Source organism: Mytilus californianus, unplaced genomic scaffold (genome assembly GCF_021869535.1).
Source record: "Mytilus californianus isolate M0D057914Y unplaced genomic scaffold, xbMytCali1.0.p SCAF_11, whole genome shotgun sequence".
Lineage (NCBI taxonomy): Eukaryota > Metazoa > Mollusca > Bivalvia > Mytilida > Mytilidae > Mytilus > Mytilus californianus.
The window spans coordinates 71,252,367-71,279,680 of NW_026262593.1; the positions used below are offsets into that span (position 1 = coordinate 71,252,367).

General features: G+C 30.9%; 2 protein-coding genes across 8 annotated transcripts in view; one reads left to right on the forward strand and one right to left on the reverse strand.

Annotated features, from left to right (window-relative positions):
* The window catches only part of LOC127720633 (kazrin-like), an 83,305-nt gene extending 75,035 nt beyond the window's left edge, over positions 1 to 8,270 (forward strand). For 6 of the 7 annotated variants that reach the window (XM_052227320.1, XM_052227319.1, XM_052227324.1 and 3 more), the window contains exons 12-14: positions 1,851 to 2,017; positions 3,411 to 3,528; positions 4,542 to 8,270. In XM_052227320.1, the coding sequence (XP_052083280.1) occupies positions 1,851 to 2,017; positions 3,411 to 3,528; positions 4,542 to 4,709 (453 nt within the window). In that variant the 3' untranslated portion in view covers positions 4,710 to 8,270. The remainder of the gene's footprint in view (positions 1 to 1,850; positions 2,018 to 3,410; positions 3,529 to 4,541) is intronic. The other variant, XM_052227321.1, reaches the window with a different exon arrangement.
* Positions 8,271 to 16,956: 8,686 nt separating this feature from the next.
* LOC127720637 (uncharacterized) overlaps positions 16,957 to 27,314 on the reverse strand; it is a 30,275-nt gene continuing 19,917 nt past the window's right edge. The window contains exons 3-4 of the mRNA XM_052227348.1: positions 19,263 to 19,428; positions 16,957 to 18,305 (exon numbers count right to left, since the gene is read on the reverse strand). Of these exons, the coding sequence (XP_052083308.1) occupies positions 18,041 to 18,305; positions 19,263 to 19,428 (431 nt within the window). The 3' untranslated portion in view covers positions 16,957 to 18,040. The remainder of the gene's footprint in view (positions 18,306 to 19,262; positions 19,429 to 27,314) is intronic.

The window sequence follows — 27,314 nt, forward strand, 5'->3', positions numbered from 1 at the left end:
TTTCCACACTTTTTTTCTTCATGCTTGAAGATATCGATTTGATATTTGGTATATTGTTTTATCATGACAAGTTACAGATCAAGTTCGAATTTTGTTCCGGTCTGATAATTTTGTGCAGAGTTATGGTCCTTGGACTTGGATAATTCACTCAAATATTCAGTTTTCCGCACTTTTTTTCATCATTCTTGAAGATATTGATTTAATAATTGGTACATTATTTTATCATGACAAGTTACAGATCAATTTCAAATTTTGTTTCAGTCTGATGTTTTTGTGAAGAGTTATGGTCCTTGAACTTAGAAAATTCACTCAAATAATCAGTTTTCCGCACTTTTTTTCGTCATGCTTGAAGATATTGATTTGATAATTGGTATATAGTTTTATCATGACAAGTTACAGACCAAATTTGAATTTTGTTTCGGTTTGATGATTTTTTGCAGAGTTATGGTCCTTGGACTTAGAAAATTCACTTAAATTATCAGTTTTCCGCACTTTTTTATGTCATGCTTGAAGATATTGACTTGATAATTGTTATATAGTTTACACCATGACAAGTTATAGATCAAGTTAGCATTTTGTTCCAGTACAATTAATTTTTAACCGGTAGGGGACTATGTATTGCCATGCAATACTCTCAGAATGCTTGTTTATTTGGACATTGCTTATATGTTTGCTCTTTTTTTATGTCCCCGCCATAACGGAGGGGCATTAATTTTTACCCTTGTCTGTCTGTATGTCCATCTGTGCATACGTCCCGAAATTGGTTTTCGTTCTCGTACTGTTGTTTGCCTCATCCAAATGTTATAAAACTTATACACAATGCTCATTACCACAAAACACAGATAAATTACGAATTTGGATAGCGTCACTTTTACCATTCTTGAGTTATATGCAAGAGGGGGTATCATCTGTGTCCTATGGACACATCCCCGATTTATTTCTTCACAAATTATCACTAATTGCAACAGGGTATTGATGCATAATTTCTGATTGGTTATTTATGTGAGACTTGAACTAGTAAAATAGACTTACATAGCTAGAAAAAAGTAAAATAACAAAAATACCGAACTCCAAGGAAAATTCAAAATGGAAAGTTTCTTGTCAAATGGCAAAATCAAAAGCTCAAACACGTCAAAAAAATGGAAAACAACTGTCATATTCCTGACTTGGTACAGGCATTTCCGTATGTAGAAAATGATAGATTAAACCTGGTTTTATAGCTAGCTAAACTTCTTCACTTGTATGACAGTCGAAACACTTCAAATATGAAATGTGAATATATGAGTGATCATATTTGTCTGAACAGTGTAGAAATTAATTTTTCGATATAAAAATTTTTCGGAAATAACTTCATCATAGATACCAGCAACTCTTTTCAGAAAAATTCTTATGATTGAAATTGATCGTAAGTTATACTGAAATGTGTATGACTTACGAGTATTTTTACTCTTTAAGATTTTTTGTGAAAAGAGCCGCAGGATTTAAATTTTGTACACCAGAAGTGCATTTTATCTACAAAAGACTCACCAGTGACACACGAATAAAAAATGTTTAAAAAAAAAGCCAAATAAAGAAAGAAGTTGAAGAGCATTGACGACCAAAAATTCCAAAGGATTTTGCCAAAGGCAGCTAAGGTAATCTATTCCAGGGGTAGAAAGTCCATGTAGGCATATAGAATTGAATGTTTTAAAGTCACAGGCATTTAGGTAATGTGTTAAGGTAGACATTTCTTTAGTTTGACCAGTTCAATACTTCCAATAATCTAATTTGACTTATTTTTGGTTCCCTTTCTGTTTTTGATTTAGTTAATTATTGTAGCACCATTTCTAGGTTTTACTTGTATTTTATAGGAGTATGCAGAGAATTTGAAGGACAGTGGTGTACATGGTGCTATTTTAGTTCTAGAGCCTCAATTTAATGCTGACACCTTGGCAACAGCTCTAGGCATTCCTCCGTCAAAGTCCTACATTAGACGGCATCTCAAAACCGAGTTAGAAAGTCTAGTCAAACCAGCAAGGTAAATATGTGTTTCCCTGGCAACATTGAAGTGATCTTTGTCAATGAAATGTTTGTAAGTGTTCACATTTTCTCCTTAAGCAAAAGAGCATTTGTGATCCTGGCATGTTGTTCTGTGTCTCCTGCAATTAACATGCATCATATCACTGACCGAGAAGCATGCATCTTCCCTTGCCAAGGGTTACGATCTGACCCTCTCCATTTCACCCTTGGCAGATAAAGACAGAATTTGTGTATAGAGCATAGTACCATCTAGCGACAGATAAAAGTCACTCCCACTCCGACTACATCATTATTGACCAATGACAGGACTTGTACTCTTTAGTTTGGAGGTAAATAAAAAGACTGTGTCCAGTGTTTACAAATTTCTTTAAAGCAGAAACTGCATATTTACGTTGACATTCAAACATTGCACGAGGAACATATCCTAGAATTTCAATTAGTTGATTAAGAACTTTAGAAGTGTCACTAAATATTGTCATATGTTTTGGGGATAAAGAAGCGTTCACACAATCTGCACAAGGCAATATTGTATATATATTTTCTTCATTTACATGTGATAATCTTAAAGGTGTTTTTGATTGGATACAAATAGTTACTACTGCGACCAATGGAAATCATTACCTCATGGATCCCAAATTCTGACTTAATCTGCCTAGGGTTAAGAGGATCGGGTCGGATCTTAACTCTTTGCTAGTGAAGACAAGAAGCATGGTTCATCAAATACCATACAAAAAGTTCAACTGAATGGTTTTCTTATATATAAGTTATGCAGACTTAGACTAATTGGAAAAATAAACATTCATCTTTCATTTGTATTTGTAATGTAAAATCTCATTTGTTTTTTAAAATGCACACATGTTGTCAATTTAAAGCATGTAAAAAAATAATGAGTTCTTCAATATACAGCAAAATAAAAAATGTATGCAGCATTTTATAGTCCCTTTTTCATGGTCATAGGTCATGTTCTGAATAAGTTGTTGCCATTTAAGATACAAATGAAACTTTATTTTCATGAAATTTATATAAAATTCAAAAGAAAAACACAAAAGAAGAATTCTAAGATAAAATCTTGCGATCAAAATTTATCGGAAGTTATACTAAAATAATTATGAATTATTAGTTTTTTTACTGTTCCTGAAAGCAAATTTTGAAAATATATTTACACAAAATCTTTTCTTACACAGTGATCTGATAATCTACTCAAAAAAATGATAAAAATTCCAGTCTCCTTCATTCAATAATCATTGTATTAAATCACAAGAATATTTGATTTCAACATTTATGTGTGTCCACCTTTGTACACTAATATGTGTCCACACCTTACCAATGTTTTGTTGGTTGTTTGTCCACAAGAGTGCCACTAACACAACACTAACCATTTTCTTTTTCAGAGATAATCTCACTTTAAACAATAGCTTCTCCACAATGGGCCGAAACTCAACTCTGGGTCGGTCTTTTCGTGGTCCAAATTTGGACACAAGCGGAAGCAAAAATCGTATAAGTTTCAGGGTAAGTTTTTATACATACAGACTTTACGCTATTTATAGGGACAGAAAGGATGTGTTTTGGACGAAAATGACACAAAAATATCTTGAGTTAATAGGAAATATATAATCATCAGAAATATTTTACAATATGATAGAAAAACAAAGGATATTGGGTATCCATCCATGACACAAAATCAGTACATGCACAGCAAAAAAACATACAAAAAACAAAGGAACAACGCATTTATTGCTGTTCTTTATCTCAAAGTCACAGTGAAGCCTGTTTTGACCACACCAACCATGAATTGATGAATCAGTGCTTTTTTTTTGGGGGGGGGGGGAGGGGGGAGGGGGGGCTCTTTTCTTTTATCTAAACAGATGAAAGACCCAAGGGACTCAATTTATTTTAAAAAATCAATGTGGATTGTTCCATTGTTTAATAATATTACAAGGAATTCAATAGATATGGTACAACAAGATTTAATATTTTATTGAAACTTGGCTATTTGATTACACCTCAGGTCATGTGGTTGTACTTTTCACAAGTTGTTGCCATAGTATCAAGTAGTTCATTTTGCTTTATTGATTACTTGCCAATCAGTAATTCAATAAGTTCCTAGATTCAGACGTTAGAAATTTGTTGGCCAATATAAATGACCTTATTGCTATTTGTGAATTTGCAAACGTCACCCAAGATTTTGGGACATTTAAAATATTGACTTCATATGACTATCACTTTTCTTTTGTTTCATCACTTTTAAGAGAACATCTGTGATGTTTAATAATGGCAGAAAAATAAAAAATAAAGAGGTGCATTGAATAAGTTGCCCAGAAAGAGGACAATATATAAAATAATAATGATCTTTTATCAGATACTAAAATTTCATGATATTTTGAAACATGCTTTACTTGAAGAAAAAAAAAGATTGATTTAATAGATTTAATCAAATAATAAAATAGGTATTAGAAAAAATATATTATCTGTTATTAAATAATTATAAATGTATTTATATTAATATCTTTATTTCTTTTTAGGGCTCTCTTGGCCGGGCCTTTGGCAGGAAAGTCAAAGAAGACCTCAACAAACTCACGATAGATGTAGAAACACCAAAACGCAAAATCTCCGCCCCTTCAGACTTTAAACATAACACATTACAGTCAGTGTTCGAACAGGAAGTTACACCTAAACAAAATTCATCGTAGCATTAGTCTAGTCTGTGTATTATGTTTTTTCGATTGTTTAATTCACATGTTTTGTTACTATGACAGTATTTTCTTTGAAGAGGTCTGTTCATTTTTAGTCAAAATTATTAAACTGATTCAAAAAATGAAAATTTTAATCGAAAAAGGTTTTATTTTAAAGAGATTTATCTTTATGGTCATTTTTTCAAGTATCAAAATTTAAGTGAAGTCCAACTATATATATGGTCATTTTTCTCAATTATTAATTTTTTTTTTTTCAAAATAAGATTTTTGGTTTATTTAAAGGTAGAGTCCATTGATTTTATAATTATTTTCCCACTAATTCTTAAAGTAAGGGAGATAACAATATCATAGTGTTGACTATAATGGAGTTATCTCCCTCAAGTCTTATGCACCCTCTGGAATAACCTTGTGCAGTCTCTGGTCAAAACTGTCATGGTTTACAATACATGTGAATATTGTACTACAACATGATCACACAATGTTTCAATTTTTCTTCTTTTAGGCCACACCATATGAATTTGATGTTAACTAGATTCCATTGTTCCTAATTTTTCAAAATGAAACAAAATCATTTCATGTAAAGAAATTCTGATTTGTATCAGTAAGTGCTTTTTATTTTCTCTCTGTGCTAATAGAAATTGGGAAATATTTTTTTATTCAGCCTATATATAGGTTGCTCATTCAGAAAAATAAAAAGGAGAAATTCCTTTTAATTAAAAGTTTGTGTTCAAAAATTTTAGATTTATTTTAATGAACAAATTTTTATTACAACTTTTAAATGATTATTTTTAATCTTTCAAGGCTTCAAGTCTTATAAACCCCTCTGTTAATAAAAATAACCTAATGATAGTTTTTAAAATATTCAAATATGACACATTTGTTCTTACTTTGTAAGATAAAAGTGACCACCAAAGAACAACAGAATAATTTGGTGTGGCCTAAAAGATTTCATTTTAATTCATGACATTATATTTGTTTTTTATTTCATAACAGACAGTAGATGTAATGTAGATATTAAATACAAGCATAATTCATTACTTTTTATAATTTACATATCATTTATACATAAACATAAACATAAGCATAATACCAAAGACTTAAAAGTTTTTTTCAGTATTGAAATGTAATCAAAATTATCTCCCTTTTCTTGTTAAAATATTGGGAGAAAAATGTCATAACTATAATCTATTTGAATTTTTTTGTACTTGCAATCGTAAGTTGAATAAATCATCTTGTATATTTAAGGCAAAAAGAATACTATTACATGAAATTTTTGTATTTCTCATTACAAAAAACGCATTAAAAGTTGCAGTTTGTACAAGTGGAATCTGTTTTTTCTGTCTTAGAAATACATTAACAAGGTCATATGAATTCTATAATAACATTTTTATGGACAGTTTTTTTATGACAATTTTATATGACAGAATCACATATTTTACTTATATGTTTTACTCCTTCATGATTTTATCAGATGTTTTTTTTACAAGGTCTTTCACTAGAATTATTTTTCAACATTTTTGAACTAGTACACTTAAGAATTTTATGTGAGCAATTATTTATTTTAAGATCCCATGACAATCAACTTTTTGCTGTACTTGCTAACATGACTTGATGCAATCATTTTTATTTGTATCATAAAATTTTAGTCAAATATCCCTTTAATTCAGTTGGTAGCTCTTAAGAATATTCGAACTCCCCAAATAGAATTTAACGCTCATTTATATGTTTAAAACATATGCATTTTGAATTGGTAAAAACCATGATTTGTTTATTTACAAATAATGACAAATGTATTTAACCTAATTTATCATAATACAAAAATGTATATGTATATATATATATATGTGTATAATGTGCAATATTAATGTGATAAAAAATGTGTGTTGTGAACTAATGGATTAATCGTGTACATAGCTAAAGAATCATTCACTTATAGTTTTATTATACAGTTTTTGGAAAATACTGTAAAAAATCATTTTGGATTCTCTTCAAGTCTTTGATGCCAAAGTATAAACTATCAATGAATTTATCAAAATTCTGCAAAGTAATTTTGCGATTAATATTACAGTTTTATAACCCTTACCAATTTTGACCTATTTTGAAACTGAGATTGAGCATTTATGAGTAATTTCAAAATGATATCTTCATTATCTCCCTTTGTTCATAGAGAATTCAGGATATCACAAACTTTTTTTTTTGGAAACAAGACTTGTCCCTTTCATTTTTTAAGACATTATTAAGTATTCCAGATTTGCTGTAAAAATCAAATTTGTAAATTTAGTTCTAGAAGTTTGAGTTGCAAAAATTTCACCAAAAATCCGAATATTTTTTTAGAATTCTCTATTTTTATAAACTTATGCATTCTGGATAATATTTTCAAAGCCTTCTGATTTGTTAACAAGTTCTTAAACAATGGATATGTTACCAAGGATATGACCTTCTTTTTATTTTTGTGTACAGACAATAAAATTACCCATAATCCTTTAGGTTCTGAAGTGGACAAATGATACAGAGAATCCATTCATTTTTAAATTAACTTTGAAACAAAATATTTGTAAATGATGTATTAATAAGAGTAATGTTTGTTATTTATAGGTTTACAGGGTTGTTAAAATCATGACATGATAAGGCCACATCTACTATATTTTTTGGGGAATTTTTCTTGAACCAAGCGTTGTAAATTTTTTTAGTTTCGTTCCATAGATCCTAATCAACTTCCTGATTGCTCCTGCAGCTGAGTTATAATTAGATTATTTACGAGATAAATAAGAGAACTTTTTACTGAAAATTTGATTCCAGCACAGTGAAAATTTTCCATGAAATCTTACAGGACTTGAGTTGTTACATAGAAATCCAGGACTCAGTATTCCAATATGATTTTTGCCTCTATATGGACTGATTTTAAATTTTGAAATACTGAATTCCTGTATCAAATCTAGGCAGCTGCTTGTCCTGAAATTCTCTGTTGTTTTTTTTTATTTCTCGTGCTGGTACTACCGTTGTGTGTCTAACAAAAAACAAAAATTTTAATTTCAGAATTTCAAATCATCAGAATGACATTAGAGAGGGAATTCAAGATTTTGTTAGGGCTTACTACAAAATCTGTTGTATCTTATTATGATCCAATAACCAGGGAACCCCTTATGGAGCTACATATACATAATGCGTAGACTTTTCACAAGTCCCACTCCTAATGTTGCCTTGGTGGAGTCCCTTTTTCAAAGTACTGGATCTGTAACTGCCCATATTTCTTTAGATTCTGAAAATCAGGATTGATAAAATTTATAATAATTGTTGTTAGAATAAATTTTAATGCAGGACATTTTGAAAATATAATTCTGTTAAAGTTTCAGGTGATGCAAGGTTTTTTTTTAAAAGTAGATATTTTTATAGTTTTATTTAATTTACAAGCATTTTTAAATTTATTTAATGAGACATGTTTGTGATGTGTATGTTAGATAGTGAGTGTGAGTTGAGGTCAATTGTACATTTAAAGTTTTATGTATATTTTGAAGCTTTTAGCTTAAAGCCTAAAATTAAAATCAAAAGTATTTCAAATGTCATTGTTCTTTTGTATGATGAGTTTATCTACAATCACTGGGTCAATGCCACGGCTAGTGGAGATTTCCTCCTTGAGGGTATCACAAGCCCAGTAGACAGGGCGTTTGTGTTGGGATGAATTATCATTGATATGGTCATAGTTTTAAATTAACTGCTTACAAAACTTTCAATTTTTTCGAAATACTACTAAGAATTTCTACCCCAGGAAAAGATTACCTTAGCTGTATTTGGCAAAACCTTGCAGAATTTTGGGACCTTAATGCTCTTCTACTTCATACTTTACCTGGGCTTTTTAACCTTTTTTGATTCGAGCTATCCTGGAGTCTTTAATCCTAATATCTATGATTAGTTTATGTACACAAGCAAACATGACTAATTTTAAATCTGAACCGACGAAAGGATTTTTTAAGGGTTTTATCATTTGAGTTTAATACATGTATTAAAACTGTACAGTTTCCAAATCATTTATGAAAAAAACTTTTATAGGAAACCGGGACATCCATATCTAGATTTTGTTGGTAAATCGCGAAAAAAAAGACGGCGTAAAAATTTCCCTGTTTACAGTATACCCATGTAATCAATAAAATTGATATCCCACGAATAAGAGCGAATCAACTTTATATCATGTTAAAGATTTAAATCAAATAACCTCAGTCTACTAAAAATATACAAGGCAAAGACTTGATGAGGGCTAAAAATAAAAAAACGCCTGGGTGGGCTTTTGGTAGCGTGCTTGCCTCAACTGCAGGAAGTTGTGTGTTTGATCCTAAGCTGGGAAGACTTATAAATAGGCATTTGCTGCTTTTCAGCTAAGCAGGAGTCAATTAGTGGTATAAACAAAGATTGGTCAGCTCCGATTCAAAATAATGTGCCATGGAAGGGCGATGTGATTTACTGCAGACTTTTACCAAGCGAACAAGCATGTTAAAAAATCTGTCTTAGTGTTTCGCGGTGTAGTACAAAGCAAGGTCTATATTTATATATTATGTTCTCATCCTGAATATGCATTTAATTTGTAACTGGACAGTCATCAGGAAAATGGCCACTGTTATATTATAGTTCGTTTCTGTGTGTGTTACATTTTAATGTTGTGTTTCTGTTGTGTCGTAGTTCTCTTATATTTGATGTGTTTCCCTCAGTTTTAGTTTGTAACCCGGATTTGTTTTTTTTCTCAATCGATTTATGAATTTCGAACAGCGGTATACTACTGTTGACTTTATCTATCTATCTAAGGACTTTCAAAAAAAGCCCAACAAACAACACGTGGTTCAGAGCATAATTTGGTACAGGAACAAAATGCAGTGGAATTAAACCACTTAAACTGTGCACAAATCTACCACTTTGCCTATCTAGAAATTATGTTGTAAAAGTAGAACACAAGAAAAATCTGCTGTCCAGCTACCAACAGGATGACCACTTGATAACTTGGACGTAGAAATAAAAGATGACAGTGTAAAAATGTGTTCATTACTACAGGAATCTAGCTGGTGCCACATGTGGAGCAATATCTGTTAACCCTTCTGGAGCACCTGAGATCACCCTGGTTTTTGGTGGGGTTCATGTTTCTCAGTCTTTAGTTTTTTCTATGTTGTGTTTTGTATACTGTTGTTTGTCTTTTTGTCTCTTTCTTTTTTTGCCATGGCATTGAGTTTATTTTCGATGTTTGAATGTCCCTTTGGTATCTTTCGCTTCTCTTTTGCTTCAATGCATTGCTGAAATGAAGAATTATGGGTATACTTAATATTAAGGTTTTTTTTATTTAGGCAACAGTTGACCAAATTGTCTGCATTTCAAATAAGATTAAGGCAATATAGCAATATATTAAATGCTAAGGTAACACTGATGTTGATTTTTTAATATTAAAAAAATGATTTTGTTAATATCAAAATATCAGCATATTATTTAATATTAAAAATTCATTTATTAATATTAATAAATCGGACTGAATATTTAATATTAAAAAAATGATTTTGTAATATTAAAAAATCAATTTTTTAATATTAATAAATGATTTTTTAATATTAATAAATAGGGAATAAATTCCACAACGGCTTGCCATAGCAGGTTTCATACGACCGCCAAAATATTTTGCAGTCGTATATTGGTATGACGTTGGCGTCATCGTCTTTGTCCGAAGACACATTGGTTTTCGCACTCCAACTTTAGTTTAAGTGAATAGATCTCTATGAAATTTTACCATAAGGTTCAATACCTCAAAAGGAAGGTTCGGATTGATTATGGGGGTTATGGTACCAACAGTTGAGGAATTCAGGCCAAAAAGGGGTAAAAAATAAGCATTTTTGTAACTTCCAGACATAACTTGTGTGTTAGTGTATGGACTATGGATCTCTCTGACATTGTACCACAGTGTTCTATATCTCAAAGAGAATGCTGGGATTGATTTTGGGGGTAATTGCCTCCAAATATAAGGAATAAGGGGCCAAAAAAAGCATTTTTCTAGTTTCAGGACAATAACTTGTGTGTAAGTGTGTGGATCTTTATGAAATTGTACCACAAGGTTCCATATCACAAAGGGAAAGCTGGGTTTGAGTTTGGGGGATTTGCCCTAAACATTTAGGAATTTGGGGTAAAAAAGGGGCCAAAAAACAAGCATTTTTCTAGTTTCCAGATAATAACTTGTGTTCAAGTGTAAGGATCTCTCTGAAATTGTACTGCAAGGTACCATACCACAAAGGGAAAGCTGGGATTGAGTTTGGGGGTGATTAATCATAAGGGTTTTTTTTTCCTTTTTTTTTCTTTAAAATTTTCCATTTTAAATTGGTTATTTCTGATTTATATATAAAAGCAAATAATAATGATATGGTTTGAATAGTTAAATTAATTTTTTTTAAGTTCTTAGACCACATTCATTCTGTGTCAGAAACCTATGCTGTGTCAAATGTTTAATCACAATCCAAATTCAGTGCTGTATCAAGCTTGAATGTTGTGTCCATACTTGCCCCAACTGTTCAGGGTTCGACCTCTGCAGTCGTATCAAGCTGCGCCCAGCGGAGCATTTTATTTAATTTATTCACCTCAAAGCAGTCAACAAAGAATAAACAAATACAAACAGATTTTTAAAGATTATTTTTAATCATTTTATACATTTCAAGTTAACCTGTATAACATCTAATTGATTTTAAAATGTTTACAAGCTCATGAATAACAACAGAATCAGTATAAAGGGAGTTAACTCATAAATATCTCACCAGATGGGAGATAACTCAGAAAAATCTCACAAGATTGGAGATAACTCTAGTATTCTTATAAAGAACACAACTTTTAAAATACTATGCACTACAAGTAATAATTATATTTCATTGGATTTCAATATTTTTAAAAACTATGTGTCAATTAGATTTTTGTAAAAACATTTATTTATAGTACGGCTAGTGTAGAAAAAAATATGGATGGAAACTACATAATTATATTTCTAGGATTTCAAAATTTGTTAAAACTATCTGTAAATTACTTTTTGTAAAAACATTCATGTATAGGACGGCTAGAGTAGAAAAAATATGGACGGAAAATGAAAAATGTCACAGTTTAAAAAAATTAACTTTCAGACATGCACTTAAAAAAATAGTATATTTGAGCATGCGCTGGTAGTTGCCATGTGTAAGCTAAATAATGAAAATAGTATTTTGATAAAAACAAAAATTTTGATGATTAAAATAATTTGATCGTTTTCCAATAATGTTCAATGTTCAAGTTGATAATGGAATGCATCGAAGTTAAAAATCAATAAAAGTAAAATGTCAAATGTTAAAAGCTTTTCTTGTTAAACTTGAAATTTTCAAATACATTATCCTCACGATAATTATTTCAAGAATTACGATTTTGATGCTTTATGATATATATTGATTTCACATACACAAGAGTATGACATAATGTTTCCAAGTGTCTAAACACAATACAGATATACCATGGATTGTTATGATTCATGGTATACCAATTTTTCGTGGATTTCACATGTATAGGTGAACATCGAATTAAAATGTTCAGAAAGTAAAAATTTTCTGTACGCTTGAATGTAGACTTTGGCAAAATCATGAAATCAATTATCCACGAAAACTGGTACCCACGAAAATAAATTTATATGAATCCAAAGTACCATTCATTTGTATGTAAATATATAAGCACTATAATAAAATGATTTTATTAACAGTGAAACCTGTCTGACAAAAGTTATCCTTATACTGAAAACCTGTCTAAAGTGAACTCTTTTATCAAAGATATACCGTGGATCTATGTATTTTCATGGGTACCAATTTGCGTGGATTGTGGAAAAAGTTGTGTATTTCTAAATATTTGATTTCGTGGATTTGCCAAAGTCTGATTACAAGCCTATAGAAAATGTTTCTTAGTTGAACATTTCAATTCATGGTTTACTTGCACCCATGAAATCCACGAAATTTCATACCCCATAAATAATAAATAATCAACAGTAAAAGGAAAACCCATTTATAATTTGACCTGTGTAAACCAAAAAATATCTTCAAACTCAACAGGGTTTAATTTAGAAAGTTTTTACCGAATACATATATTTCACTGATTTTAACCTCTTTTGTGTTTACTTTTCTAAATTGATGACCCACATTTGTATTAGTTTGAATCTGAATCAATTTCGATATAAGAGTAAAAAAGAAGGTCTAAGGCAGTTCCAAATTCAAGAGAGGCCAAAGCCATTTAAGAACAGTTTGTTTCTTTGGTCAGCTAGACACAAATTGTGTTTTTGACTTTAAAAGTTATTTGGTGTTTATGGCTTTTTTAAGGAAGAAAATAGGGCTTCAATTCAATGAAATATGAATATTTGAAAGAAAAAGAAAATAAGCAAAAATTGAGAAGTTATCTCCCCTTAAAAAGAGTGTAAAACACAGCACACATTAAATACACAGCAATAAAGAAAAATGTAAAAAACAATATCTATAAAATATGATACAGATTAATAATTAATAAACAAATATATTGGACAGAATTGAGACATTGAATCATAAATACTGGTCAGTGTACCTGTGACTTTAAAGCACTTTTAACAGTCAATATATATATATGAATTTTAATAAATAAATAAATTAATTAAAGCGTCTTGTAAAACTTATAACCTTAAAAAATAATAAAGTCTCCAGATATATAATAAATATCAACAATTTAAATGCCTGAGAAAACCAAGGCATTATTTTTTTTTAAACCTAAACTTTAATATTTGATCCTCAAAATCAATTATAACTTATTTTGAAAGCTTAAATTTAAAAAATGTAACAGTACAATTTTGTCACGATCAAACTATTTAAAACCAAGTTGTATTTATTAACAATTTAAACATATCACGATTTGATTTTATCAGGTAAAATTAAGAAAATGAACCAAAAATAACAACACATTTTGACAAGAAATTTAAAAAATGACTGCTTTTTTTTATCGATATACTCAACGAAAAATCGAAAGTAGAATATATCGGTATTTACAGTCCTTCTGTCAATTTCTTGATCTTATCTACTGAAGATAATATTTTTCAAAAAAGTCTTAACTTTACTGTAAAATTCACATAACTACTTGAAAAATATCCATTTCTGTATATTTGAGGTGATCTATAATATAGTGTTGAATTTTCACTTATTCCTTCTTCTTTTTTTCTCAAATATAAATTTTATTTAATGTGTTAAATCCAGTTAATTTTTAGACTTAAGTTTCTAAATAACAGATTGCTTCCTTAAGCAAAGATTTATTTTTTTTGTGGAAAATTTAAAAAAGATACCAATGGCACAGTAAAAAACATGAAGAACAGATTAGACTATGGCCAAAAGAAAACAGATGAAAAGACAAGAAGTCCAAAAACTAAAGATTATTGACCCATGCCTAACTTAAAAATGGAAGTTAACTCAAATGCTCTAAAATTGTAAGCATTTCATGCTTGACCATTTCATGCTTGACCAGTGGTATTCGTATGTTTCTTCTGTTAAATAATACCCTCAAACCACTCAAAAATAAATTTAATACATGAAACAAATTATTTTTTTTTAAATATCAAAATACTACTTATGTTGAATAAGGATCAAGTTTTTAAAACTTTAAACACTTAGGTCTATTAAATATATACCAACTGTACCTAGGTGTCTGCATAATTAAATTTTTATGTCATAGGGTGAAATTCTGGAATGTTTTGAAAAATATTACCATTAAAGTATAGGTGTGACAAACAATTTGTAAATTCAAATTGTTAATTGTATCTTATATATACCTTGGGTTTATTAATTTTCGTAAGTACCTATTTTCGTGGATATTTTACTTCATGGTTTTGCCAAAGTCTGCATCAAAAGCCTATAGAAAATTTCTACTTTGTTGATCATTTAAATTCTTGGTTCAACTGTACCCACGAAATCAACAAAAAAATTGGAATTCCACGAATAATGATGAATCTATGGTATATATGTTCTCCCAACTAATTTTACATGTATTTTGCGAACTATTAATTCAGAAAAAAGAAATGAATAAGAAATGTGACCTAAATCGATAAAAAGTCAATAAAGGTCAATCATGCATAACAAAATAAATATAGAATAAATGGACGGTTTGTTTGACGTAATTCCTACATAATTAAGAACCTATTTAAAACGATAAAATCTTTATAAAAGACATTTATAATTTAAATTAAAATTATACATTTTAACTTGGCAAATGTCATCACATAAAGTTAGTTACACTATTGTATTTCAGTCTGAAGAACAAAGCATTAGCTTAATTAAAAACAAAGGAGAGGAGCCAAGAAGACCTTAATTTAGCCCTAAAAATCAAACTTTGTAATATTATATTGAAAAATCTTTGTTAATGATCTAAAATATGCAAATTAAGATAAACTAGACGATTCTTCTGTCCATTGTTCAGTTTTAACAACTTTGACAGATTCCAAAGTGTGATATTTTACCAGTTGTTAACAGTTGATAACCAGAACAATTCAGTCGTTATTTTCTGCTGCTCTACGATGGCTTGGAAAAAAAGGACACTGAAAGGGATTGAGTTATTCGAGCTACCATATAACCTTTTTTTTTATACATTTGTAAAGTCTATTTCCTTTTGAAAAATCATTGGACAAACCCTTCAACCAAAATCGTTTTCTAATCAAAAGATGTATATGGATACACAACCTGACAAACATTTTGGTGCTCCATACTTGTAGCCAATGTTGTATAAAAAAATTAGCAAAATGTCATAATTATCATTTTAATAATAAGTGTGCACATGTGCAGTTTAAGAGTTGTTATGCATCAAAGCTGTTGATTTTGTATTTGTGGGACATTTTTTTACATATGAGCTGCGTACGATAAAAATTGACCTTATGCAAATGAATATCAATATATCAGTTAACCTATTTCAGGTTGAAAAAATATCTTCGGAAAGTCTGTAAGTGTTTAAAAATTCAGTTGCTATAAAAACCCTACAAAACAGACTAAAATTCTTCTTTTATTTCGTATTTCGTATTTGAATGTTCCAAAATCAATCAAAGTCTTATACATGTACATGTATACGTGCACTTGCATAAGGTCAATTTCTATCCAACGCAGCTCATATGTTGTTATCAAATGATTAACTGAAGTTAAATTTCAAGGAATTTTAGGGTCAACATTGACTTTTCATGAACCTACTCCTTTTGATATGCTATGGACTGATTGGAGGACAAAAATACACAATGCTTGAAAATACCATTGAAAATCAATTATCAAACTGCATTTTGAGTTGAGACGAACAGAGAGAATAAAAACTAGTATTTCCCTAATTGAAAGGGTAGAGACATAGTACCGGTAATCTTGGTTGAGGCTTACAGTGGTCTACTAGTTCACAACTTATATATATAACAAATACTAAAATTGTTCAAGAGCAATGTCAAATTTTACATAATACTTCAAATAGTCTACACACTGCACAAATTATACTACTCATCTTTAAACAATGTTTGTATAATTGTCCATGAAAAGAAAACTGAAAATTTTTCAAAAGATATATGTACTACCAGTATTGTATTGCCCCCTCCCAAAAATAAACATTAGCTCCCTAACTCCTTATTAAGGTAGATGGGGTGTCTAAATTATAATCCATAGAATTTTTTAATAATTTGCCAAAATGTAGTTTATATCATGCTTTTTAAAATAAAACAATAAAAAGAATGGGTCACGGGGCTTATTTTCACGCTACAGGTTGTGCAAAATTGACAGATTTTGTATAGATTATGCATGGAAAACCCAATTTTATGCCATAAAACGAAAACTACACCATAGAATTTTGAGATAAAATATGAGAAGATAGCTCTAATAGTATGCTTTCAGATAAGAAAAAGAAAAAATGGGGTCACGGGACCCGTTTTCTTGCTACATAATAAAATAGGTAAATTCCTAACACATTCTATTGTAAAAGTAACTTTATCTGAATTATCTGCCCTTACATTTGAGTTGCCTCCCCTTATGTGGCAAAGTTGGAAAAAATAGAATCAAACAAAAGTATTCTGTTTTTCTGTAAAATACAACCATAAATATGAATAAATATGTCATTTTCTCTATTGAAATGAAAATTCTTACACATGAATTACCTACTACTCTCAAAATTTGCACCTTTTATTAAAGATCTAGACCGATTGTTTTCTTGTATTTCAAAATCCAAGATGGAGGAAGACACCCTATCTACCTTAAATCATTCTAAAATAATCTTTTTAAATTTTTACCAAATTTTATAAATGATTTTCTGTACTAAAAAAATATTTTGAAAGACTCTTTTCCTTTCTATTCAAAACAATGAACAAACAATTAATTTCGGATTGTTTTTCTTTAAAAAAATTGACTTTTAAGTCTCCTTCAAACAATTTCATATAAATGTCAATGCAAAGTGGAATTCTTTTCAAAAACATTTAACTAAAATCAAATGAAAATTTTCAAGTTTACTTTTCAACAACAAAAACAAACAACTGAATTTTTAAAATTTCAAATAATTATAAATAAATAACAAAAATAAATACAATATCACAGATACAGCTATCCCATGATTCCAAGTGAGAATTATGGGATGTAAAATGGAGGGAATACTTATAACAAAGATGTTGACATGTGAACAAATCAAGAGTTAGCTCCCTTTGAAAATGGACGGCATACTACTGGCATATTTACACATAATGGTTAAATAAAAGTTTTGTTGAATAAAAATGATGATATCAGATCAGATCGTGAGTTTTAACTGTGTACAAAAAAAAAATGTTCATTTACAATAAAATGACATCTAAATGTGCAGGGGACACTCTCTGAAACAAATGACAAACGCTCTGTTACAAAGAAATGCCCTTTTTGTGTAAAAACACAATCAACAACTTCTAAACATTTTTGTGTACAAACACTATCACTCAACTATGTGTGGTATGTTTATACGACATCATAAGAAAAAAAAAAACATAAATGCATTCAACATTTCAAATCTTAGCTGGCAATAAAATAGTCACCCAAAAAATTCCTGAATATCATGTAAAAATAACTCTGATGAAAATATTCTTTAACAAATTTATATATCTTTGTTCTAATTTATGAACCATGATTCTTTTCTGTTAAAGAACACCGGAAGTTTTCTTTTTTAACTAAAACAAACAAATATAAATTATCCGTAACAACACATAAAATTAACCATAATTAACAGATATTTTCTCTTGTAAAATTTGTTCAAATTTAACAACCATGATCACATGACATCTTTAACAACTTGTCCTCCATTTTGGACTAGACGTTCGTCCCTTTTTATATGTTCATCACAAGTTCCGTTAACATTTGTGAATAATTTTGTTCCACACTTAACGAAGGCAGTGTCACAGATTTGTCGCCTTCACGTAATGTCACTAATTGTAAGGAGGCTGTTCCTCCGTAGCCATTTTTATTGTCCAATGACAAATGCGGTAAATACTTGTCAGCAATCGTATCAACCAAGTAAGGATCTTCTCCAGAAACAATAGCCTTAGAGTTAGTGATGTGTACCTTAGTAGGTATTGTAACCTTCTTCTGTCTGCTACAAAAAAAAAAGAAAATACTCAAATTGATATTTTTCAAACTAAACTGATGAACATACAAAATTAAATTAAAACCTTTTTACCTGAATCAAAGCTTAAGAAACAAAGAAAATAAATCTAAAGTTTTGACATTTCATGTATTTTAAATACCCAAGAAGTTGCCATAGCAACCAAGAATTTTTTTGTGGGAAATGAAATATATTTTGATATATCTCAATGGTTAGAACAGTTTTACAAAGTATGAACCAATTCTATGACATGTCATTTCAACATGTTTTGATGCCTACAGAGAATGACTCCTAATACTTTTTTTTTACAAAATGAGTGATCCATAGAGGCCCCATGATGTAGATTACTGGTCCATAGTGTACCTTAACTTAATCACATTCTATATGTCCCATTCCCAGAATTAAGGCCTATAGTCCAGTGGTTGTTGTTGTTTGTTTCCTGCCATATTTGTTTTCGATTTAATATTATTACTAGTTTAAACATCTGTCGGTTTTCCCTTTTGAATTCTTTCACTTTTTTTTTATTCCAGGGTATTTTAAAGCTTATCATATGCCCTTTTCAACTTTTTAGTTTGTTCTGATGTTGTGCTGTTTCACCACTGTCCCAGGTTAAGAGGAGTGTTGGGCACCCGCTAACATGTTTAACCCTGCCACATCGTGTTCCAAGTCAGGAGCCTGTAATTCAAGTTGGATTCGTTTGTTGTTTTTTGTCGTTGGCTTTATTGTTTAAATGGTTTTGCATTTGGTCATATCAGGGCCTCTCATAGCTTGCTATGCGGTATGGGTTTTGCTCATTGTTGAAGACTGTACAGTGACCTAAAGTAGCTTACATCTATGTCATTTGGTCTATGGTGGATATATGTCTCATTAGTTCAATTAAATGTGACCTTCTCAAAGAATTTTTTCTTGAATAAAATGTATACACCTATAACAATAATTGTTACATACCTTCCCCGTCTAATTGACCCTTGATCTTTATGACCTTCTGGTTTAACCCTATCAAACAGTTTCTTCATCCACAAGTCTGTATCTCCTGTTATTATAAGCTTTCTCTCTTGAGCAGGTCGAGATGGTTTCTTCATCTTGTCTTCTGGGGGTGTTATTGGTCGAACATCTGAAAAATAACCAAAGATAAAAAAAACTACTAATGAGCTAAAAAGAAATGTCTTTTAACTATATATGAATCATCTCCATTTGGATCGAGTACTATAAAACCTAATCCTTGACTTACTGAAATGATTTACATGACATGATGTGTTGTTCCTGATCACTGTTTCACTTCTATAAAAAAAAAAACTCTATTTTTATGTCAATTTCAAACAAGAATGTGTCCATAGTACATGGATGCCCCACTCGCACTATCATTTTCTATGCTCAGTGGACCGTGAAATTGGGGTCAAAACTCTAATTTGGCATTAAAATTAGAAAGATCATATCATAGGGAACATGTGTACTAAGTTTCAAGTTGGACTTCAACTTCATCAAAAACTTTAACCTGAAGCAGGACAAACAGACGGACAGATGGACGGACGAACAAACAGACCATAAAACATAATGCCCCTCTACTATTGTAGGTAGGGCATAAAAATACCAGTTCTGGCACTCTAAAATTGACATAAACATAAAATCTTGAATTTCACAAACATCTTCTAAGAAAACACCTAATTATAGGCTAATATTAAGTTCTGTTGGGCAACATGAAACATATATCTTATATTGCTGAAACTCACAATTCAATGTATAAATAAAAAGAATGCAATCACAACCATTTCCCCCTCCACCCCCTTATATTCTAAAATCTGCTAATACACAGTGCCTTATTTCACAAAAAATCTTTGTATGTCATGAATATTTCAGTATAACTTACAATCAATTTTTGTAAGAGTTTTTGTGAAAAGAACCCCAGATTCTCCTGTAGATAAATTAAATATTGACTGTCACTGTCATTTTAAGTGACAGATTCAAGATACTGTAAATTCAGAAATTATTGCGAGGTTTTTATTAATGCGAATAACGCGACAACTGGAGTATCGCAATAATAAGAACTCGCATTCTGATATCAAATACATATATCTGTATGTTGCTTTTCCTAATACGCAATAGTTGAACACGCATTTTTAAAAAATCGCAATAATAAATGCACACAATAATTTCTGAATTTACACTATTCTAATTTACAATTTCCAATGTTTATAAAGGAACAACTTTTTTCTTATGTTTTACATTTTGAAAAAGGCAGGCTATATATTTGTACCATGTGTTGTAAGTTGCTCTGTGTTTTCGTTTGTTTGTCCATTTTTTCGAAACAGATGGCTGCTGTGGTCAATTGTACGGTCGGAATATTTTTTGGTGATTCATATTATCCTTCTTTTGTTGTTTATTATTAGAAAATTTTTGTAGTAGGATAAAAATAATTGTTGACCGACATTTTTCAGCTTTCTGTGGCAATCAATAATATACTTAAGAGTCTTACTTTTGCCTTTGGCAAATGTAGAATCATTATATTAATTGGACAATAAATCATTTACTTATATAAAGCCTCATTGAACTTCTAGGAAGATGATTAATTAATTAAGATCGGGGATTCATTATACTAATTACCTATTGATTTGTGCTCAAAATCAACATACGACCATTAAGTACAATAGAAATGGAGAATAAGAATAAAAGGAAATGCTGGTTATACTTAAATATAAGACAAAATGCTGAAGATGCCAAAATGGCATAAGTTATCTAAAGGTCAATGTATGACCTTCAACTATTAACAAGTGTCTATACAAAATGTCAAGCTCTAAATTGTCCAAAGTCAACATCTGACAGGTGTTAAAAAATTTTATTAAGATCTCAAGTCTCCCCCTTTTTTATTCTTATTTAGTGGTATATACTTGAAAGTGACAACAAGCAAAAGATACAAAACACATAATACAAAAGCTATTTAGAAGTCAATGTATGGCCTCTATCAAACCAGCAAGCAAAAGATACAAAATACAAAATATAAAAAGTATTTAGAGGTCGTTGTATGACCTTCAACAATTAACAAGTGTCTATATATATACAATATGTTCAAGCTCTCAATGATCTTGAGTATGTAAAACTTGTGATTGAGTTAACCAGAAAAAAATCAAAACCTGCCGTCAACGCCAAATTCTCCAAATAAATAGGAAATAAAGAGCTGTGCCATGAGCGCATGATACGCCTGTTGCTTTTTCAAAGAATAAAGTTCCATAACTCCTCAATGTCATATCAGAAATTTATAAAAAACTAAAGGGAGGTTATTTTAATAGATATAAACCAGTCACCAAAGTTTCATGAAAACTACTAAAAGCACTTTTGAGTTATTGTCCGAAAATTAGAAAATTACCCCTTTTTTATGAATAAAATCCCATAACTCAGAAACGTAAAATTTAAGATTTATAAAAATCGAAAATCACCAAAGTTTCATAAACTGCTCAAAGCATTTTTGAGTTATGGTCCGAAAACTGGAAAATCCCCCTTCTGTAAAAACCCCTTAACTTTTTTTAATGAATAAAACCCCATAACTCGGAAAAACGTAAAATCTAAAATTTATAAAAACCGAAAGGGAACTCACATCAATAGATATAAATAATTCACCAAAGTTTCATGCAAATTGGTTAAAGCATTTATGAGTTATTGTCCGACATGTTGATGACAGACGGACGGACAACGGTATACCATAATATGTCCAGTAAACGGGCTTATTAAAAAAATAAGATATGACATTAAAGTAACCATTGACAAGGTCCCTGACTTGGGACAGGCACATGAACATTTAACTTTTTAAACTAGATTTATGAGATTTCATTCTTCTCCCTTTTTGATCTCATTTCATGGGGTTATACTTGAAGTTGAAAGAGGCAGCAAGCAAAATATACAAAATACAAAACACCAACAGTTATTTAGAGGTTATTTATAATTTTGTATGACCTTTAATAGTAAACAAAAGTCTATGCAATGTCTCAAACTCTAAATCTCCTCACAAGAGTGCACACGCTGAAATGTCTCGCCTTCTTTACTAATCATTGATATTATGTTGATAGTCCTAAATATAAAGCTTTATTACAACTGTCACATAAACTTAACATTAACCAAGTAAACTAAACATTGACCAATGAACCATGAAAATGAGGTCAAGGTCAGATGAACCATGCTAGGCAGGCATGTACAGCTAACAATTCTTCCATACAACAAATATAGTTGACCTATTGCTTATAGTTTAAGAAAAACAGACGAAAACACAAAAACTTAACACTGAGCAATGAACCTTGAAAATGAGGTCAAGGTCAAATAAAACCTGCGTGACTGACATATAGATCATAAAATATTTCCATATACCAAATATAGTTGAACTATTGCATATAGTATTAGAAAAAAAGACCAAAACTCAAAAACTTAACTTTGACCACTGAACCATGAAAATGAGGTCAAGGTAAGATGACACCTGCCAGCTAGACATGTACACCTTACAATCATTCCATACACCAAATATAGCTGACCTATTGCATGCAGTATTAGAAAGAAAGACCAAAACTCAAAAACTTAACTTTGACCACTGAACCATGAAAATGAGGTCAAGGTCAGATGACACCTGCCAGCTAGACATGTACACCTTACAATCATTCCATACACCAAATATAGTAGACCTATTGCATACAGTATAAGAAAAACAGACCAAAACACAAAAACTTAACTATAACCACTGAACCATGAAAATGAGGTCAAGGTCAGATGACACCTGCCAGTTGGACATGTACACCTTACAGTCCTTCCATACACCGAATATACTAGACCTATTGCTTATAGTATCTGAGATATGGACTTGACCACGAAAACTTAACCTTGTTCACTGATCCATGAAATGAGGTCGAGGTCAAGTGAAAACTGTCTGACGGGCATGAGGACCTTGCAAGGTACGCACATACCAAATATAGTTATCCTATTACTTATAATAAGAGAGAATTTAACATTACAAAAAATCTGAACTTTTTTTTCAAGTAGTCACTGAACCATGAAAATGAGGTCAAGGACATTGGACATGTGACTGACGGAAACTTCGTAACATGAGGCATCCATATACAAAGTATGAAGCATCCAGGTCTTCCATCTTCTAAAATATAAAGCTTTTAAGAAGTTAGCTAACGCCGCCGCCGCCGCCGGATAGCTATCCCTATGTCGAGCTTTCTGCGACAAAAGTCGCAGGCTCGACAAAAACTGTAATAGCTGTAAATAATTTAAACAGAAACAATGAAAAATCTGCTGTCGACTTCAACACCAAATTCTTTAAATAACAAGGAAAACCCAATAAGATATGACATTAAGTAATAATTTACAAGGTTCCTGAGCATGTGACAGGTGTTAAACTAGTGTATTTACATCTCAACCCTCCCCCTTTTAAATATCAATTAGCTGGATATATTTAATATAGATAACAAGTCAAAGATTCAGAATTATTGAACCAAAAGTTATCTATAGGTAAAATTAAGAGAGGGAAGACGCAAATGAGCAAACAAAAATCCAATAAGAGCAGACAACAGTGGCCAAAAATAAAAATTTACAAAATGGCAAACATCAATAACTTAGGATAACATTAAAATAAACTGTTAACACAGAGATATGTCTAGCCTTTTTTTTATTTTGATAATGCAAATGTTGAAATTTAAATAGCAACTAGAACACACCTGCGAATTGCAGGCAATTAGAGCGTGGTTGAAAGTATGTAAACTGTAGTAGGATGAATTTTTGTAAAAGATTTTATGACTGGAGAATTTCAGGAAAGTTATCAAAAATCACAGGTACTGCGACAGGACAATATTTTCTAGCCTGCTCCCTTTTTTCCAAAGTTTGTTATTTTTTTTTTTTTTTCTGTTAATTTCAATTATTTTCGTGTTTTCTGTATACTATGAACATACATAATTGTTTATCATAAATAAAGTGTATCTGCTATTTACTATCAATTCCAACTTTATCATATACACAGTGGTCACTGATATATTATATAGAGAGTCTCTATATTTTATAGTAGTCATAATGATCATAATATACATGCAGATAAACGCTAAGTACTTATGAAAAGATGACGGAAACAATATCCGGACGCCTTTATTTTTGTTTTTCTCCCAAAATAACCTAAACTGAATAATCATTAGAATAGATGACAAATGCGACTATGCATGGTACCTATAGGACACAGAGGCATGATGATTAATTTATTGTGGAAGGAAGAGAAGCGACACACAAAATGAGGTCTTCTCATTTAATAGTATAGATACTTTAACATGTAAGTTATGCAAATATTCAAAGTCGATGAACCATGACTGAAGGTACATTGCTAAACAATCTCCATGGAAATCAGATGTGCCAATATTAATACAACTGCATACCAAATACCATTGACTTATTATAAGTTGTTCCCTTTAAACAAACCTAAACACAAACATTAACTTAAAAGTTTCAGTCAGTGAACCATGATGAGGGGGTGGGGCTATATAATCTCCATGGAAACAATACTTGCAAATGCCAATAAATTTGCTTACCAAATATCATTGACTTAACATAAGCAGTTCCTCTTAAACTGATCTAATCACAAACTAATACATGTAAACTAAGCAAAAGTTTCAAAGTCAATAGACCATGACTGAGGAGGTGGGGCCAAATATTCTTCATGGAAATGAGATTTGCTAATGCTTATACAACTGAATACCAATTAACATTGACCTTCCACTAATGATTCCCCTTGAACTGAAAGTAATCACAAACTAATACATACAACTGCAAACCAAATATCATTGACCTACCACTAATGGTTCCCCTTGAACTGACCTAATCACAAACTAATACATGCAAACCAAGCAAGAGTTTCAAAGTCAATAGACCATGACTGAGGGGGCAGGGCCAAATCATCTCCATGGAAATGAGATGTCCCAATGCTAATACAACTGCATACCAAATATCATTGACCTACCACTAGTGATTCACCATGAACTAGACCTAATCACAAACTAATACATTGTTGACGCCACCACCGCCGAAAACAGCATACCTATGTCTCGCTTTTTGACTCAGTCAAGGCGACACAAAAACTACAGACTGAGTTTCACAAACCCAACCAAAAGTGGTGGGTGACCTCCAGAAAGGTCAGCAGTTCCTGCTCCATGTGTGACAGCTCTGTCTTCTTACATAAAGCAATGTGGAATCATTATTAATCATGGGATACCAAATTTCGTGGGTTTCGTGGATACAGGTGAACTGCAAATTTAAATGTTCAACGAAGTACATCTTTTCTACAGGCTTGATTATAAACTTTGGCAAAACCATGAAATCTAACCCACGACAATAACTGAATCCACAGTAAATCATATCCAGTAATTCCAGACTAATATGTTTCAGACAGAAATCCATACCCCTTGAGAAATGCTGTTCAAGGAAACCTCATACTCCCTAAACCAAAAATAGAATTGTTCAAAAAATCTTTTATGTATTCTGAACCATTCTTGTGGAATAATTTGCAAATACCGTTAAGAAATATCACAATGTTGATTCTTTCAAATACAAAATAACAGATCATTTATTGAAATCAACCTGTTGAAAAAATATTGAAAACTGATTATGTCATCACGTTTGTTTTTTCATAACATTTAATTTTATCAAGTTGTATTGAACATTATCATTATACTTGACTTTTATACTAATGTATGCAGTGTATATGTTTGTATTTTGTTTATGATTTTTTTTTTTATGATGAGGGCCTCAGGGAAGATTAGTTATACAGCTAAATGTGTAACCCTCTTAAAATAAAGTATTGTTGTTGTTGTTGCTAATATGGGATGTTTCAAAAGTGGAGTGATAAATGTCTCTTGTCTAAGCCTAAGACAACTTAAGGACGTTCGCTACTCTGTTTCAACATAATAAGCTTTTTAAAAGACTGTTATAAATTGATAGTATATAAATAAAGGAACTAAAAAAGCAGATAAAAATGAAGGGTCCATGTGCATGTTTTCGAGATATAAGCCATCAAAAATTTGGCGGGAAATGATTCTCTCTAGATTTTTCATACATTTAACATTGGCACCTTTTTTCTGTCTAAAAGTATGAAAAAATAACAAGGATTTAATAAGATTTTCAAAGAAAGATGGCATTTTTAACTATATTTAATCAAATTATGAAAAGAAAAGTAAGGGTTAGTGGGCAAAAATGTTAAATAGCACTACATGGATAGAACCAGAGAATTCCAAATATCTGGCAAAAATTCAAAAACAAGAGGAGCGAACATCCTTAAGAAAACTTATCCTTCAGAGACCAAATGATATGGATGTAAGCAACAGTAGGTCATCAACAATGAGAAAAACCCATACTGTTTAAGTAAGCTATTAAAGGATCTGACATAACAAAATGTACATTTAACAATTCAAATGAGAATAAGAATGTGTCTAATTTGGCATTAAGATTAAAAAGATCATATCATAGGGAACATGTGTACTAAGTTTCAAGTTGATTGGACTTCCAACTTCATCAAAAACTACCTTGACCAAAAACTGAAGCGGGACAGACGGACGGACGGATGAACGGACGAACGAACGGACGCGCAGAACGAAAAAAATAATGCCCATAAGTGGGGCATAAAAATTTATGAATAAACAAAAATGAAAGATAGAAACCAATGACAACTACAAATGTACTAAATTAAAAACTCCTGACTTGGGACAGGCTCATACAGAATGAGATGGGGGTAAACCTAATCATATTTTGGAGGCTCAATCTTTGCTTTACTAGTGGTGTAAATGGTGTAATTATGGTCTCATTCTTTGGTTTTTCTTTTTAAGTTTTACCTGTATTACATTTTTCTTAGTTTGTTTATTCATACTCCTCTTGGACATGAAAGGGAATTCCCCTCAAATATCTGAGGAGTATTAGACCCACTTTAATTCAAAAGTGCCTTTTAATTATATACATGATTTAAATTAGAAGAACATTTTTTATCACTCA